This window comes from Gouania willdenowi, chromosome 16, assembly GCF_900634775.1.
Source record: "Gouania willdenowi chromosome 16, fGouWil2.1, whole genome shotgun sequence".
NCBI lineage: Eukaryota > Metazoa > Chordata > Actinopteri > Blenniiformes > Gobiesocidae > Gouania > Gouania willdenowi.
Genome location: NC_041059.1, coordinates 32,674,630 through 32,692,919, shown reverse-complemented (window position 1 = coordinate 32,692,919; position 18,290 = coordinate 32,674,630). Strand labels below are relative to the sequence as shown.

The window sequence follows — 18,290 nt, the reverse complement described above, 5'->3', positions numbered from 1 at the left end:
AGGTGTCTGAGAGATGTGGATAAAACGACATTAAAGGTTGTCATTTAAGAAGAATTCAGTTATTCCCTTGGAGTTGATGCGGCCAATGAGGTATTTTATTTGTGAAATGTGTAATGTGTGTGTGTTTTTTCATTAGTTAATTAAAGTTTGTATTTTATTTTCATAGTTCTGACGGCATGGAATGCGACATGTAAAGACGTGTTAATAAATGGCTGTTTAATACAAACGAACTAAGTTGAGCCTTGATTGAACTCTGAGGGAGCAACAGTCAGAACTCAGCCTGCTTCGCGCTGGAGAAGAGGACAGAATGAGAGGAGAGCAGAGCCTGTTGCAGCTGCGGAGCCGACGAGCAGCGCGTTAAGGGGTGACGTCACTCACTAGCATCGGAGGAAAGACGACTGCACACACAAACTATCCAAACCAGAGGCAACCAGGGTCCAAGAGTACAGTGTGGTTAAACTACAGCTAAGTGACACATTTAAAACAAGTTGAATGTGAAGAAGTGGATTAATCTTGCTGACTTTAAAGGGACCCTATATGTGCTTAAAGGGATAACCTGCTGTGGTCTGAAGTACAAGTTCAAGCTGAAAAAATTGCTTGTTTGATGCAAAGTGACTGTCATTAAGCTTATTATAAGTCAAATATAAGTGTTTTGACGATTTAAACAGTGCATCAAGGTACTTAAGGAGCAAGTCTTATAATTTTGTTTGACATTGAAAGTTATTTTAAGTTTTCTTTTTTGTACAATTGAAAGAGGATTTATTGCGTTATTTTATGGTGTTTAACACACATTTAAGTTCATTGTTAAAGCAGGAAATCATTTAGATTAATAAGTACATTTAAAAAGGGATATTTGAGCTGCGTTAAAGCCACATATTATTTACTTCAAGTTCAAAGAAATTATTTAAATTCATAAGTGCACTTAAAGAGTGATATTTAAGTTGTGTTACATTACTTACCGGAAAGTAATTTAAGTTAAAGTTAAGTAATTAAGTCTAAAGGGCGTACACGAGACGAATAGTGACATGTTAAGCCAGGGAAACCATGACATTGAAGATGTGGACTCACAGCAAAGGGAAGGTCTTTTTCAAGAATCTGTAGACACAAGTCCACAAGAAGCAAGCACAAGTCAAGCTGCTAAAGAAGAGAGCTTGAGGAAAAGCACAAGACCAAAAAAATTAACTGAGAAAGGCCAAGCGATGCGTGATGAAAAGGTGAATCGCCTTAAAGCTCGCTTCAAAGTCAGTTATGAAAAATGGAAAAGTGCAGCTAAACAAGCTAAAAGAGCCCTCAATGCGCCTGTTAGTGCAATGTTACACGACCACATTGTTCAAATCCAGTATACCTCTGGAGAAGTTAAACATGCCTACGAAGAGCTACGTAGTTATGAAACTCCTGATGGAGATGCAGTTGCAGTTTCTCAGAAGATCACACAACATGCACTAGACAATCTTGCAGCAGAAGTAGATGGGAAAGATATAGAAAGGAAGTCAGTACGCTGGAGTGAGGTTGGTTCCACATTCACTTCAGCAGTTTCTCAAAAAACGAAGCCCTCAAGTAGAGAACGTTCAAGCCGCTCAAGCAAGATGTCTCTCAAAAGGCAAGAAGCAGCAGCAGAACTTGCAGCAACTGAAGCCACTCTAAAGGTGCTGGAAGAAATGGAACTTGAAAGAAAAGAACTTGCAAATCTTGAATTAGAGAATGCTGAAAATCAAAGAGCATTAGAGCAAAAGAGAAGAGAACTTGAACGCTTAGAAACTGTAAAGCAAATGAATGCTGCCAAGGCACGACTTAAAGTGTATGAACAAGAAAGTAACTCAGATGAAGAAATATCTGACTTTCTGCATGAAAGAAGCAAATCAAGAAAGACCACATCAAAGCCAGTAAGTCAACCTGAACCTAAGATTCTACTTCCAAATCTCAATCCAAGTGCACAGCCATTTTCTTTACCACAAGACATCACAAGAGGACAGCCTACAAGCAATCCAACATATGAAGATGGAACACTAGCATTAGCTAAAGCTTTAGCAGAGTCCATCAACGTTAGTCGTCTGCCAGTTCCAGAGCCCGCAGTCTTCAATGGTGATCCTATCAAGTATAGAGATTGGAAAATGTCATTTCAACTGCTAATAGAAAGAAAGAACATCCCAGTGGGTGAAAAGATCTACTACCTACGAAAGTATGTTGGTGGTTCTGCAAGAAAGGCTGTTGAGAGTTATTTTCTGTTGGAAACAGACACGGCTTACAACGCAGTTTGGCGCACTCTGGAGGAAAGATATGGAAGTTCATTTGTAATTGCCAAGGCTTTCAGAGATAAGCTTTCATCGTGGCCGAAGATTGGAACGAAAGACAGTGTTGAACTAAGAGAGTTTTCAGACTTTCTCAGAGGTTGTGAAGCGGCAATGTTCCAAATAAAGAGTCTCGAAATCCTAAATGACTGTAGCGAGAACCAGAGAATGCTCAGCAAGCTACCTGATTGGCTTACAGCAAGATGGAATAGAAAAGTCATACAGATTGAAGAGGACTGTGGTTCGTTTCCAACATTCAGCAACTTTGTTGACTTCGTCACAAGAGAAGCTAAGATAGCGTGCAACCCCGTAACGTCACTGCATGCACTCAAAGCAAATGACTCAGAGAAAGAGAAACCTCTGAAAGCTCGCAGTGTTGCAGCAAAGACCTTTGCAAGCAGCGCAGAAGAGAAAACAGATACAAAGGGCAGGGAAAGGGCAACAACTGAAAGAGTGAAGTTTGTACAAACTAACAAACTGTGTTTCGGATGTCTCAGCTTTGGACACATCTCCAAGAAATGTGAAAAGAGAAGTATTTGTAATATATGCAAGGGAAAACACCCAACCTGTTTACATGAAGAGCGAGACAAAGAGTCCAGAAAAAATAGGGACAGTGGCAAAGAACAAAGGGAAAATAAATGGATTAAAGAGTCAGAGGAAACCAAACAAAGTAAAGAAACACCAAGCGAGGCAATCTCCAACCGTGTGATTCAAAGTAATAATGGTGACCTCACGTCCACAATCGTTCCAGTTTGGTTATCCACAACAAGTAATCCAGAACAGGAAATACTGTCTACGCCCTGCTGGATAGTCAAAGTGACACAACATTTGTGCTGCAAGAAAAGGCAGATGTTTTGGACACCGAAAAGACAGTTGTGCAGTTAAAGCTCTCCACGTTGTCATCCAAAGATGAAGTCATTTCAAGTCAAAAGCTATCAGGGCTTCAAGTCAGAGGCTTCTACTCATCAAAGAGAATCCCTCTACCCATGACATACACAAGAGAGTTCATCCCTGCCAATCTAAGCCATATTCCCACACCCAAGACAGTGTCGTAGCAAATTATCTAATAATGTTCAATGATACATTTATATTTGTCATGTGTGTATGATTAAGGGGATAATTTGCTTTTTAACTCTGTGCCTGTTTTCTCTTCTTCTTCTTCTTCGTCTTCTTGGGGGTAGCCATTCTCCTTCACACATCTTATCTTATACATATCAAAAGACACACACACACACACACACAACCACACACACACACAACCACACACACACACGCAACCACACACACACACACACACACACACACGCAACCACACACACACACACACACACACACACAACCACACACACACACACACACACACACACACACACACACACACACACACACACACACACACACATACATCCACCCACAGGGATGACCTGTATCTCCTTCTGCCCCTTTTGTTTTAATGCAAACAGTTCCTTTTGGTGGAGGGGGAAAGGGGAGGGGGAGACTGCAGGAATATCATTGCTTCAGGGTTTTTCTCTCTCTCTTGCTGTGAACTCCGAAGCTGGTGGTCGCTCTCTTGTCCTCTCACTAAATGATCTTGCTCGGGACGGGGGGCCAAACATTCTTCTCAAACAATTGTATTCGTTTATTTTAGTTGTAGAATAAATCCATTTTTATTAATTCATCAACTCATGTCTGTTTCATTGATTTCACAGTGCAGCGGAGAACACCATTAGAGGTAACACTAAATCTACCATTACAATTGGCGTCGTCGAACAAGCTTCCTCCTGTGACCGGCGAGTTTGTGCGTCTTCGCCACCGGGCCGACGGACGCGTCGGTGGTCCGTACCCTCTCTCCTTGTGCGACCCACCCGGTGTCCATTTCGCACAGATTCGTTCGGACTGGGACGGAAGAGAACCAACCTCTGCAAATCCGGCTGTAAACGGAGAAGGTGAGCTGTTCACACAGCCTGTGTTTTTGTTTTTGTTTTCTCCTTTCTCCTATTGTCTCTGCTGTACTGTGCGGTTGAGATTTGGGTGTTCCAGCCCGCGGGTCTGTTCTTTATCGGTTACGTGCTCTGGCAGATATCTGAAGTGTGTATGATTCTCTGGCTTCGTTTCTGATGTTTTGTTGACGTTTTGGGAATATTAGCTGTTGAGAGGTGTGTTTATCTCCGGCGTGTCGGCGTATTTGTTCTTTTGAAGAGCATTACTGATATTAGCTGTTGAGGGGTGTGTTTGTTTCCGGCGTGTCGGCGTATTTGTTCTTTTAAAGAGCATTACTGATATTAGCTGTTGAGGGGTGTGTTTGTCTCCGGCGTGTCGGCGTATTTGTTCTTTTAAGAGCATCTACTGATTTTAGCTGTTGAGAGCGCAGGCGTTGTTTCCTTAAAAGGTAGCGGCTGTTTGGTGTGTGTGGGTGTGCGTGTCTCTAGCCTACGGCTATCGAGAGGTCTCCCCGCTTACCGGGAAGGAGTATTTAATAGGCGAGATTATTGTTTTATTTTATTTCTTCCCTCTCGGTGACTCGGGTGGAGAGGTTTGTGGTTTACCGCTCGGCGGTCTGTCTGATCAGCAGTTGTTGAGATATTGTCGGAGCGCGTAACATGGGTAAGGTACATAGCGTGGTACCGGCTAGAGATGCTGTGGACTGGGACGCCCCGTTAATACAACAAATGAAAACTAAATATGGACCAAAATCATGCGATAAACTTGAGGTTTGGGTCGGGTCGTTCGGCTTCCCGTCTCGAGGATCATTAAGTGAGCGACAACTGGGCCATTTAAAAGACGCGCTGCTAGAGCACAAAAATAAACTTTTATGCAAATCACGGGTTAAAAACTCACACGTAAAAGACATGTTCAGACATGACCAATGTTTACAAATGTGGTTCAAAGAAAGCGCTCTAAGAGCTGCTAAAGAGAACAAGGATGCTAAGAAAGGGCCAGGCGTAGAGAAACACACGACTGAATCAATCTCACACATAAGCAAGAATCCATTTCTGACCACACACACTCGAAGCTCATCTCCTTTACCTCTGTATCCGGATCTCGCGGCCCCTCCCTCCGGTGCCCCCCAGTCTGGCCAACCACACACAGCTCTCTGCCACCCTCTGCTGGCAGAATTGGGTAACACAAGTGAAAATTTGAAAAATCCAAATTTACAGTGCGCTGACAATGGTCTTCCAGCAGGGGGAGCCAAAGCTCCACCATATTTTTACCCTCAAGCTACAACTGCAGTTCCAAGTCTCACCATGCTCTCTCAACATACTGAAAACACAGAGACACGGCCTATGCATACAATATCACATACTTTGGGAAAACCTCAACCTGACAGACTTCCCCCACCGGCATACAAGCTCCAACTCCATGAGGATGATGCCTGTGTAGCACATTTGGCCGTACAAACCCAGCAAGAACGTGAGCAACACGCTGCACAGCCGCTGCAAAGACCTTCTCAGCCAAATGCTGACACATATGTCACTCCGAGCCTGGGCACAGGCTGCTGTAGGCCGTTAACACGATCTCAACTGCGACCTAACTACACCTCAGACATTGAAGGACACGATTCACACCCCTTTTCGTACTCGATGCCAATGATTGAATACCCTGGGGCCACACACAATGTTTTGGTGTTCCGGCATATGCTCCCAGAGATGTTAATCGCCGCAAAGGGTGAATTTCCGCCAATCACGAATGGAGGAAAGCAGTTTGGAGACGCTCTCGTCGCTTTCTGTAAAGTCTGGAGACCAACAGCACCGGAGATAAACAGACTCCTCAAAACACTGCTCACGTCAACAGACTACGCTCAAATTCAGTCTGCCGCCGAAGCACCCCAGAACGACGGCCTCCGTCAAACAGTACTCGAATGGAATCCTCAAGGTGCATGGGAGAAATACGTTCTATCCATTGCCACACTAATCCAACGAACTTTCACCGTCCGTGTGGATATGGGACAAATTCAGTCGTGCATTCAACAACCAACCGAAACAGTGGACGATTATGCTCGCCGGCTGACAGCCAGCGTCGACACCTTCAGCGGCCATGTCAAACCCGAGGGAGGCTATGACTCAGGCACTGAATCATCCTATGAGGCTCTGGCCAAAAGCTTCTTCATCTCTGGACTTCGCTCCTCCCTCCGCACCACAGTCGACGACACATTGATTGGAGGTTGGCGTAAAAACAGATGGACTGACATCCTTAAATACGCTACGCATGCAGAGACTCTTGAGAACAAGGCAAAGCAAAACAATAATGAACTGATGTTGGCAAATGCTTTCCAAAACCTCACACTATACCAACACAGCCAAGGCCATACTCAGAAACATGACAACCACAACAAAAAACGATACAGGAGAGATGAGTGTTTTATCTGCGAATCATTGGAACACTGGGCAAATGAGTGTCCCTTCAAAGGACACCGCAGACTAACCAGGCGCAACAAAAAATTTCCTGCCAGACAGAGTGCTGAAGGTCGCTCTCCCAGGGAGAGCAATCACCAGGCAGACTGACTGGCGGACTCTGGAGAGGGGGAGCCCGTGACTTTCCAACCGATGGATACACTCCCGACTAACACCACACCGGACACATCACCCTTTCCAGTTCCAAACACACACCTATCAGAACTCATTGACACCATGACACACGCTGTACAACACCCTGAACTATACACTGAGGGTCAGCTATTTAGGCTTTTTCCAGACCTAGCTGAAGAAATGTATGCTCAAAGAGACCACCAAAGGGAATTGTTCCGTGATCATTTGTTTGTTGATTCAGAGGCCTCACTTCATGGGCAGACATCGTGTCAGTTCATGAAGGTCGATGCCTACCAAAGGTTACCGGTAACCACGATTGTTGTGAATGACACTCCGCTAAAATTTCTGGTTGACACTGGCGCGACGAATTCAGTGATCAAAATTTCCGAAAGCTGCCGCCTACAGCTCACTCCGTCTTTCGTTTTTTCGGTTTGCGCGAATGGTTCTACATCTCGCGAACCTGTTTCGCGACCTGCATATTGTATTTGGCCAGCAGGAAACACCCATTTTTCCCATCAATTTGTTGTTTCGAGCAATTGCCCAGTCAATTTATTGGGCAGAGATCTGCTTCTTAAGCTTAAAGCAGTTCTCACCTGTACAGACACGGGTATTGAGATCTCACGACCTTTAACTTCTGCTCAGATGTTCCTCAGGCTGACGGACTCTGTAGAAGAGTCCGTTGGAACACTTTTTGTTTACAATTGGTGGGTTAATTTTGATAATGCTTGCAAACTTAGTGCATGGGCCACACACCATTTACCACAACACCTCACATTGAAGAAGCCTGAGTACAGCCATTGTACAGCACATGTCTCACCACACCCAGACCATTATTTTGCAGAAGACTTTTACGGTGACCCCCAACTGGGCTCTTCAGTAAACGACAACCTGACTACCGACTTTCTGTACTTTGACCAACACCATGCTGCTATTGCTGTAAAGCTTACAGACAACCAACTACCTCTGTTTGACATACCTGACTCTTCTCCTCACATTTCAGTTGCTAAGGCACCCGAAGTTCAGTGGACAGACTTGGGACCTTTTGTCTTGCGATGTCGTTTCGCCTCTGATTGGCAACCAACTCCTACTCCTTTGAAGTGGTTTTCACCATCCGTGAATGCTAATCGGGTCGCAGTTCCGCCACTGGCTGTTGAGTGCATACGCTCTTTGTTTGCCATCAGTCTGTCCACAGACTACAGACTGGCTTCACTACCAGCACTACAGCCTGTGGAGATCTCACCCTTATTACGGCAGGTGACACCTGAATTGTGGGCCAAGCACAAATATGATGTTGGTTTTATCAAAGACTGCGCTCCCGTGGTGATTACACCTAAGTCCTCTTACAGGCCCCACAGGAAGCAGTACCCCCTCCGACGCGATGCCTTGGAAGGTATTCAACCGGTCTTTGACTCTCTCTTAAAAGAAAAGGTAATTGTGCCATGTTCCGACTCACCTGTCTTGACTCCCATTTTTCCAGTGATGAAAATCCGACCGGAAGGCCAGCCAACTGAGTGGCGATTTGTGCAGGACCTACAGGCCGTTAATTCGGCCATCATCCCTCCTGCACCTTTAGTCCCGAACCCCCACACCATTCTTTCATTGATTCCTTCATCAGCGAAGTTTTTCACCGTTGTGGACCTGGCCAACGCGTTCTTCAGTGTCCCAGTCCATTCGGACTCACAGTTCTGGTTTGCATTCATGTTTAAAGGACGTCAGTACACGTGGACCAGGCTACCACAAGGTCTCACGTGCAGCCCACACATTTACTGTTCTGCCCTTGAACAGAGCCTCTGTTCTCTTGCCCTCTCGCAAGGATCTTCCCTCCTTCAGTATGTTGATGACATACTGCTCGCGGCCCCTTCTAAAGAACAATGTGAACGCGACACACTGTCTCTGCTGCGTCACCTCCATGAGCAGGGTCACAAGGCCTCTCTCACTAAACTTCAGTTTGTCCAGGAAGTCGTCCAATTTATTGGTCATTCCATTTCAAGTGAAGGGAAAACTTTGTCCAGAAAACGCGTGGCTTCCATTGTTGCTCTTCCAAAACCTTTAACAAAAAAACAGATGCTGTCTTTCTTGGGCATGTGCTCCTTCTGCCGTAATTTCATTCCGGATTTTTCCGGCTATGAATGTCATCTTAGGGCGGTGGTGAAAGATTCACCCCCTAAGGCCCTGGTCTGGACCCCCGAAGCCCTCCGCGCTTTTGAGGACTTAAAAACAGTTCTCCAGACTTCCCCCACACTTGGCATCCCTGATCTCCAACGCCCTTTCACCCTATTTGTGGATGAAAAAGGTGGTTGTATGACCTCCGTCCTGTGCCAGAAGCATGGCGACAACCTGAAACCATGTGGCTATTTCTCGAAGAAACTTGACCCAGTGGCACGGGCCTTTCCGCCTTGTCTGCGCTCAGTCGCGGCTTGCGAGGCTGCAGTGTCCTCAGTTCGTGAGATCACTGGCTATGCTCCCCTGCATCTCCATGTACCTCACTGTGTCACATCCATTCTGAGAGATATGCAGACATCGCATGTCTCAGCGGCCCGCTGGCTAAAATACAACACCACCCTTTTGGGCCTTCCTGATGTGCATGTCCACCGTTGTTCTACCCTTAATCCTGCCACACTTCTGCCTCTTCCAGAGGACGGCGAGCCTCACTCTTGTATCGCCGCCCTTTCAGAAGTCCTTGTGCCTCGTCCAGACCTCTCCTCTGTTCCTCTCACTAACCCCGATTTCATTTTCTATGTTGATGGCTCTGCATCACGTCACCCCGACACAGGATCTAACAAAGTGGGCTATGCGGTTGTTTCTGACTCTGCCACCGTCTCCTCTTCCTCACTCCCTTCACACTACTCCGCCCAGGCTGCTGAACTCTGTGCTCTCACAGAAGCATGCCGCCTAGCCACTGGTAGGTCTGCCACAATCTACACTGACTCTCGCTATGCCTTTGGGGTGGTGCATGACTTTGGGGCTCTCTGGAAGCAACGTGGGTTTCTCAAATCTGATGGTTCTCCAATTCTGAACTCTACCCTCGTCTCTGCCCTCCTCGATGCTATTCAGCTACCTTCCTCTGTCTCTGTTTGCAAATGCGCAGCTCACAGCTCTGCCATTGACGACGTCTCTCGTGGCAATGCTCGCGCTGATGCGGCGGCCAAATTTGCGGCCCGCACAGGCGTTCCTTCCTCTTCTTCTTACCTCTCCACTCCTCAACCAGTTGCCTCTCTGTCTGAACTCTCCGCCTTTGTCACTCCAACCGATCGCCGCAGATGGCAGGCCTCAGACTGCCACCAGGTAGGTGGGATTTGGTATGGTCCCGATTCAAAACCTTGTTTACCAACTGCTCTTTTTCCTGCTTATGCAAAATTGACACACGGTCAGGCCCATGTGTCAAAGGGTGGTATGACATCTGCAATTCAGACAGTGTGGTACACAAAGGGATTTTCCTCTTTTGCAGCCGAGTTTTGTCAGAAATGTATGATCTGTGCTAAAAACAATCCAGGTAGAAAGAAGCCATTAACTAGCCAGACAGCTCACCCACCGCCATCCATGCCTTTTCATCACCTGCAGATGGATTTTGTTGAGCTAACACCATGTGAGGGAAAGAAGCACTGTTTGATCATCATAGACATGTTTTCCAAATGGATTGAGGCCTTTCCAACCAAACATCAGACAGCCACGGCAGTAGCCAAAGCACTGCTAACAGACATCATTCCTAGGTGGGGCATTCCATACAAAATCTCTTCTGATAACGGCACACATTTTGTCAGCCAGGTGATAACAGAGTTAGGGCTAAGATTAGACATGGATCTTAGAAAACACTGCAGCTATCACCCTGAGTCCGCTGGGGCCGTAGAAAGAGCTAATGGCACGTTAAAGAACAGGTTAAACAAATGTATGGAGCAGACAGGACTGAACTGGATCAAAGCTTTACCACTTGTTCTCCTTCAGATGAGACAACAGGTCCATCTGAAATCCAAACTTTCACCTTTTGAAATCCTTTTTGGGCGGCCACCCAATGTGGGTCTATCCCCCTCTGTTTCGTCCTGGGCTGAGACAGCTCTCCAGGACGACAGTTTGATAAAATACTGTGCACAACTGTCTTCGATTCTTGCACTCAACAGGTCCAGAGTTCGAGCGGCGCTCCCATTGACCACGACCGAGAACCTCCATGATATCCTTCCAGGTGATTTTGTGATCGTACACAACACGAGACGGAAGAGGTGGACCGACCGGAGGTGGATTGGCCCTTTCCAGGTTCAACTGACGACACACACAGCTGTGAAGGTCGCAGAACGAGCCACATGGATTCACGCATCACACTGCAGGAAGGTGCCAACACCAGCCGGACCTGCCCTCGAGACGACTGGCCTAGCGGAGGCACAGCCGACATCACAACCAGTCGAGGAACCGCTGTAAAGAGGCACACATCCAGGAGCAGTGCCTTGATGAGCCTTTTGTTTGCCTTGAAGGTTGCAAACGAAAGGAAAAGACCTCGGGGAGTCACAGAGCTGACTCTGGATACGAGACATATGGTCTGTTGAAATATCTGAAATCCTGCTTTGAGGACATCGTGGGAGAAAATACCAATCACAAGCCTTTCTCGCTGTGAGGAGTTACAAACACTTCCGTCTGTGACCCAGAAGCAAACTGAAATCATGCCACCAGTCCGCCGTGTTTGCCGTTTCTTACCACTTGTACTATGGCCTACAGTAGGCACGGTGATTCTGTCTACAATTCCAGTGCTTGTGTGGCTCCTAACCACCGGGAGTACCACAGAAGAAACTATTTTTGAACCAATGAATGCAAGTACAATATCTAACCTGAGTATTTTTCCTGACAGGGGTTCCACTACGAACAGGGGTAAGAGGTGGTTAAACGACATTTCTACGCACGACACGCTGTCCACAATCAACATCACCCATCCGTTCCTTACAAACACGTGGTATAGATATGCATATTACCAAGCTAAGAGTAGAGGCTTATCTGATTGTTATGTTTGTTCTTACATGCCTGTGTCTTCAACACATCCGCGCCTAACCGCCGTGCCAATGGCCGACTCATTTTGTTATCTGTCTTATTCTAACTTCGGTAGGGGAGATCCCAAACGTTGCTCTAGACAAACAGTTAAGAAGCTTGCGACTTTGCAGGATGATACTTCATCAGCTATGTATGTTGACTACATGCGTTCTACCATTTTCCCTTTTTGTTTTGTCCGGAATGGCACCCGTAATCTAGGTCATATTCCCCGTCACAACTGCAACCGTACTCTAGGCTTCGAATGTACTACCCCACACAATCCACACACATGTGAACACATTCAGACACCCCGTGCCAATGGGACATACAACTTAGCGGAGGGTTTTTGGCTATGCGGATATAAATTATACACACACCTTCCTCCACACTGGGATGGTGTGTGCGCTCCTGCTCGTGTAACTGATCACACTTACGTAGTCTCAACTATTCCTCTCGCAACACGCACAAAGCGCGAATCTCACACACCTCTGGGGTTTAATCCACACGACGCAATCTGGGGCACGGACGTTCCCCCCGAGCACAAACTGTGGACGACGGGCCAGAAAATAACATTATCTTTGTTCCCTTGGGCTGGAGTGGGCAAAACACTGCTGCGCGTCGAGACCTTAGACTACAGGTTTAAGTCCTTTCTTAACGCGTCTTTCGTGGCCCTTACCGGCTTCTCAGGGGAGATCACTAATATACGCCTAATGGTCTTGCAAAATAGAATGGTCCTCGACCTTCAAACCGCGGCCAAAGGAGGCGTTTGTGCACTGGTAGGTGCTTCCTGTTGTAGCTTTATCCCAGATAACACCGCCGACGGTCAAATCATAGCAGAGGCCGTCAAAAACATTTCCAGACTCCGCGACGCCATGAACAAAGATCGGTTGGGGGGCCCGGATTGGTTTTCTACTCTGCTTGCGGGCTGGCGCCCCCTCTTAGTCAAAATCGCGATTATACTAGGGGTTGTTCTTTTACTCCTCTGTTGCGGTGTCCCAATTTTGCATCACATCATAAAAAGCCTAATCCAAAATGCCTTTTCAGGCCACCACGTTCACATGTCTGTTCCACAGCCAGAGGTGCTACATGAAATGTTTATGATGAATATTTTCGATGACTCTGATGATGATACTGCTTAATGATCATACCCACATTCGCTCATTTATTCAAGGTAATTGCCAATGATTTTAAAGCTAAGGCTAACTGGTTTTATTGTTCAGCTTTGTGTTAAACATTTTATTAGCTGTAATTTGCTTTTTTTTTATGTTGGACTTTTATTTTGTCCAAAAAGGGTGAATTGTCGTAGCAAATTATCTAATAATGTTCAATGATACATTTATATTTGTCATGTGTGTATGATTAAGGGGATAATTTGCTTTTTAACTCTGTGCCTGTTTTCTCTTCTTCTTCTTCTTCGTCTTCTTGGGGGTAGCCATTCTCCTTCACACATCTTATCTTATACATATCAAAAGACACACACACACACACACACACACACACAACCACACACACACACGCAACCACACACACACACACACACACACACACACACACACACACACACACACACACACACACACGCAACCACACACACACACACACACACACAACCACACACAACCACACACACACACACACACACACACACACACACACACACACACACACACACACATACATCCACCCACAGGGATGACCTGTATCTCCTTCTGCCCCTTTTGTTTTAATGCAAACAGTTCCTTTTGGTGGAGGGGGAAAGGGGAGGGGGAGACTGCAGGAATATCATTGCTTCAGGGTTTTTCTCTCTCTCTTGCTGTGAACTCCGAAGCTGGTGGTCGCTCTCTTGTCCTCTCACTAAATGATCTTGCTCGGGACGGGGGGCCAAACATTCTTCTCAAACAATTGTATTCGTTTATTTTAGTTGTAGAATAAATCCATTTTTATTAATTCATCAACTCATGTCTGTTTCATTGATTTCACAGTGCAGCGGAGAACACCATTAGAGGTAACACTAAATCTACCATTACAACAGCAAGAACATGGCCTCACTTAGAGCATCTAGCTGAAGAGATCGCTCCTCTGATTGAGTGTGATGTTGCACTGCTCATAGGTTACAACTGCTCACAAGCACTGGTCCCCAGAGAAGTCGTGTCTGGAAAAGATAATGAGCCCTTTGCTCAAAGGACAGATCTTGGCTGGACAATAGTCAGAGGTGTTGATCCTTGCGTCGACTATGGAGATGCTATTGGATGTAGCCACAGGATCATTGTCAGGGAAGTGACACCCGCTCCACCATCGGATCAGTTGTCAAAGGAAGTGCACTACATCTGTCGCACCCAAGTCAACGAAATAATCACACCGCCAGATGTGATCAAAGTGCTCGAATCTGATTTCAATGAAAGGAAAGTAGAAGACTCTCATTTCTCGCAAGAGGATTTGCGCTTCATTTCAATAATGGAGGAAGGAGTAAAAATGCTAGAAAATGGACATTGTGAGCTACCCTTGCCATTTAAAGAGAACAGACCAAGTCTACCGAATAACAAGAGCTGTGCAGAACACCGACTCAAATGCCTGAAGAAAAGATTTGAAAGAGACAAACAATACCACAAAGACTACACCAAATTCATGAATGAAACAATAGAGCGTGAAGATACTGTAAGGGTACCTCCAGAAGAACTGAACAAGGGCCCTGTATGGTACATACCACATCATGGGGTGTACCATCCCAAAAAACCTGGAAAAATAAGAGTAGTTTTTGATTGCTCTGCGAAGTATAAAGGAGTCTCGCTGAATGATCACCTTTTGACAGGGCCAGAGTTAACCAATACATTGACAGGGGTCCTGTGCAGATTTCGGAAAGGTCCAGTGGCAGTGATGTGCGACATAGAACGCATGTTTCATCAGTTCAGAGTCAGAGTTGAAGATCAAGACTACTTTCGCTTCCTGTGGTGGGACAATGGAGATGTCCATTCTACTCCATCTGTCTACCGCATGTGTGTCCATCTATTTGGGGCTGCTTCATCACCAGCCTGTGCAAACTTTGGCCTCAAGTACATTGCGGCACAAGGTCAAGGACAGTTCAATGAAGCCACAATAAGATTCATCGAGAGAAACTTTTATGTGGATGATGGCCTAATCAGTTTCCATTCTGAGGAAGAGGCAATGTGTCTTGTAAACGAAGCAAAACAACTCTGCAAGAATGGAAAATTGCGACTCCATAAGTTTGTCTCCAATAACCAACAAGTACTTGACTCTCTTCCCAAAGAAGATTGTGCAGAGACTGTAAAAAACCAAGAACTCACACTCGGCGAGCAACAGATTGAAAGAGCTCTAGGAGTTCAGTGGTGTGTTGCCTCAGACCATTTCCAGTTTCGAGTGGTTGTGAATGAGCATCCACTATCCAGAAGAGGTTTGTTGTCGACCGTAGCCTCTATCTACGACCCACTTGGCTTCGTGGCGCCTTTTGTCCTACTTGGCAAGCAAATACTACAAGAAATGTGTCGTGATAAGAAGGGCTGGGACGAACCACTCTCAAGTGAACTCAAGCCACGGTGGGAGTCTTGGCTGTCAAATCTTAAAGACCTTGCCGATGTCAAGATCAACCGTTGTTACCTTCCAAAAGATTTTCAAGCAGTTCAGAAACTTCAACTCCACCATTTCTCAGATGCAAGTGTTGCAGGTTATGGAGTTTGTACCTATTTAAGAGCCATCAGTGAATCAGGACAAATTCATTGCTCACTTGTGTTTGCTAAGTCCAGAGTAGCACCCACCAAGGTAACTACAGTACCAAGGTTAGAGCTGTCTGCAGCAGTTGTCGCAGTACGCATAAGTGACATGCTCAAAGCAGAATTGGAGATGGAAAATGTTGAAGACTTCTTTTGGACGGATTCGCAAGTTGTTTTGGGATATATTGATAATGAAGCAAGACGTTTTCACGTTTTCGTGGCAAACCGCATCCAGCGTATTAAAGAGAGTACTAAATCAACACAGTGGAAGTATGTTACATCAGAGGACAATCCCGCTGATCATGCGTCTCGAGGACTAACAGCTAAAAACCTCATTGCTTCCAACTGGTTTGGTGGACCAAGTTTTCTCTGGAAAGAAGAGCTTCCCAGCAGAGATATTAAGGTGAGAGAACTTGATGCAGTGGACCCAGAGGTACGCAAATCTGTTGTACACCACACGTTAACAAAGGTGGATTCTCTGGTAGAACGTTTTAGGAAATTCTCCAGCTGGTCAAGGCTAGTCAAAGCAATCGCCAGGCTCATCAGACTTGTAAACGAGTTTAAGAACGCACAAAGGAGAAACAATGAAGCCACAAGTCTCGATGAAAGACAAGAAGCTGAGCTTACAATCGTAGCTATTGTGCAAAGATCAGTCTTCTCCAAAGAAATCAAAGAGCTTCAGTGTAAAGGGGAGTTGGCTAAAAATAAGACAAGTAAGCTCTATCGACTCAATCCCTTCCTAGACCATAAGGGCATCCTCAGAGTAGGAGGTAGGTTAGAGCGAGCTACGTTACATCCATACGTCAAACACCCAGCTATTTTACCAAAGACCAGCCACATCACAGGGTTACTGATTGATCATTTTCATCAGCAAGTGCAACATCAAGGGCGTGGCATGACAATTAACGAATTAAGAGCAAACGGCATTTGGATACTTGGATGTAGTCAAGCAGTGTCATCCTTTATCTATAACTGTGTCAAATGCAGGAAATTCAGACGTGGAACAGAAGAGCAAAAAATGGCAGACCTGCCCAGTGAGAGAATGGAGACAACTCCTCCTTTTACATATTGTGGAATGGATTGTTTTGGTCCATTTTACGTAAAAGAAAGAAGGAAAGAGCTGAAACGTTATGGACTATTGTTCACGTGCCTGTGCTCACGCGCAGTACACATAGAGCTACTCGACGATTTATCAACTGACGCTTTTCTTAACTCACTCCGTGCTTTTATTGCCTTACGCGGAAATGTGCGTCAACTTCAGTCAGACCAAGGAACCAACTTTGTTGGAGCAAGACGAGAGTTCCTGGAAGCAGTAAAGGAAATGGACCAGGAAAGCCTGAAGCAACTTGGGTGCGAGTTTGTCATGAACCCTCCCTCTGCCAGTCATATGGGTGGAGCCTGGGAAAGGCAAATTCGTACGATCAGAAGTGTGCTAACCTCTATTCTGGACCAGTCATCCCGAACACTAGACAGTTCGTCGTTAAGAACCTATCTTTGTGAGGTGATGGCCATAGTAAACAGTAGACCCATCACCCCACACCTTCTCAATGATCCTATCGGGCCTCAACCACTGACGCCCAATCTTCTCTTGACCATGAAGTCATCGATAATATTGCCGCCACCAGGAGACTTTGTAAAAGAGGACCTGTACCTTCGCAAGAGATGGCGTAGAGTGCAATACTTGGCCAATGAGTTCTGGCACAGATGGAGAAAGGAATACTTGTTAAGCCTACAGCAAAGACAAAAATGGCAGAAAACAAGGAGAAATGCAAAGGTCAATGACATAGTCATCATGCAAGATGACGCAGCACCCAGAAACGTTTGGAGACTCGCTAAGGTCACCACAGTGTATCCAAGTGCAGACGGATGTGTACGCAAAGTTCAACTGCTCATCAGTGACTCTGCATTAGATGACAACGGAAAGAGACTCTGTAAACAAACGTACTTGAACAGACCTATTCATAAGACTGTCACATTATTAGAAGCAGAATAAACCCACAATTAGTTAAGAGGTTTCATAATAGAAATCACAGGTGATTTGGTGGGAGTGTAGCTGCCGTCAGAGTTTTTATCATAAAGGGCGGTTAGTAGTTTTCATATTCAGTTTAGTGGTACATTTCATATTTACACATTCATGTTTCAGAGAGATTCAGGGGGAGAGCTTATTTTTTGTTCCGCTTTGTTGTGTTGCTGGGGGAAATATGTAGCTGTGGCACACTCCAGAGCAGCACAAGGTGTCTGAGAGATGTGGATAAAACGACATTAAAGGTTGTCATTTAAGAAGAATTCAGTTATTCCCTTGGAGTTGATGCGGCCAATGAGGTATTTTATTTGTGAAATGTGTAATGTGTGTGTGTTTTTTCATTAGTTAATTAAAGTTTGTATTTTATTTTCATAGTTCTGACGGCATGGAATGCGACATGTAAAGACGTGTTAATAAATGGCTGTTTAATACAAACGAACTAAGTTGAGCCTTGATTGAACTCTGAGGGAGCAACAAATGTTTTAAGTTAAAACAGCCACACGGGCAGTATTTTTAAGTTATGTGTTGATGTAAGATACTTATTTACTTATTTGTGTGTGTTTTGGATAGTTGTACTTGTTTTAGGTGGTAAGAATAAACCACCTTTTCAAGTAGTTTTTAGCATGTGTTCAGAAAAGCTTTTAATTTTACCCGAGGTTTTTTTTATTTAAATTAATTCAGTGTATTACTAATTGTCACCATAAGTTTGTTGTTGTTT

At 45.3% G+C, this 18,290-nt stretch overlaps 2 protein-coding genes across 3 annotated transcripts; both read left to right on the top strand.

The window, feature by feature from the left end:
* The first annotated feature begins 3,841 nt into the window (after nt 1–3,841).
* Nucleotides 3,842–11,250, top strand: LOC114478651 (uncharacterized). 2 transcript variants are annotated; one of them, XR_003675885.1, is made up of 2 exons: nt 3,842–4,234; nt 10,930–11,250. XR_003675885.1 is itself a non-coding variant. In XM_028471851.1 (2 exons), the coding sequence occupies exons 1-2, from the start codon at nt 6,833–6,835 to the stop codon at nt 10,978–10,980; spliced, it is 3,318 nt and encodes a 1,105-aa protein (XP_028327652.1). In that variant the 5' UTR covers nt 6,794–6,832; the 3' UTR covers nt 10,981–11,250. The 2 variants fall into 2 exon arrangements, 1 of the variants encoding a protein (XP_028327652.1); XM_028471851.1 differs by lacking the exon at nt 3,842–4,234 and adding an exon at nt 6,794–10,099.
* Nucleotides 11,251–15,080: 3,830 nt separating this feature from the next.
* Nucleotides 15,081–18,032, top strand: LOC114478373 (uncharacterized). The gene is made up of 2 exons (XM_028471413.1): nt 15,081–17,871; nt 17,948–18,032. The coding sequence occupies exon 1, from the start codon at nt 15,320–15,322 to the stop codon at nt 17,540–17,542; it is 2,223 nt and encodes a 740-aa protein (XP_028327214.1). The 5' UTR covers nt 15,081–15,319; the 3' UTR covers nt 17,543–17,871; nt 17,948–18,032.
* Nucleotides 18,033–18,290: the final 258 nt, after the last annotated feature.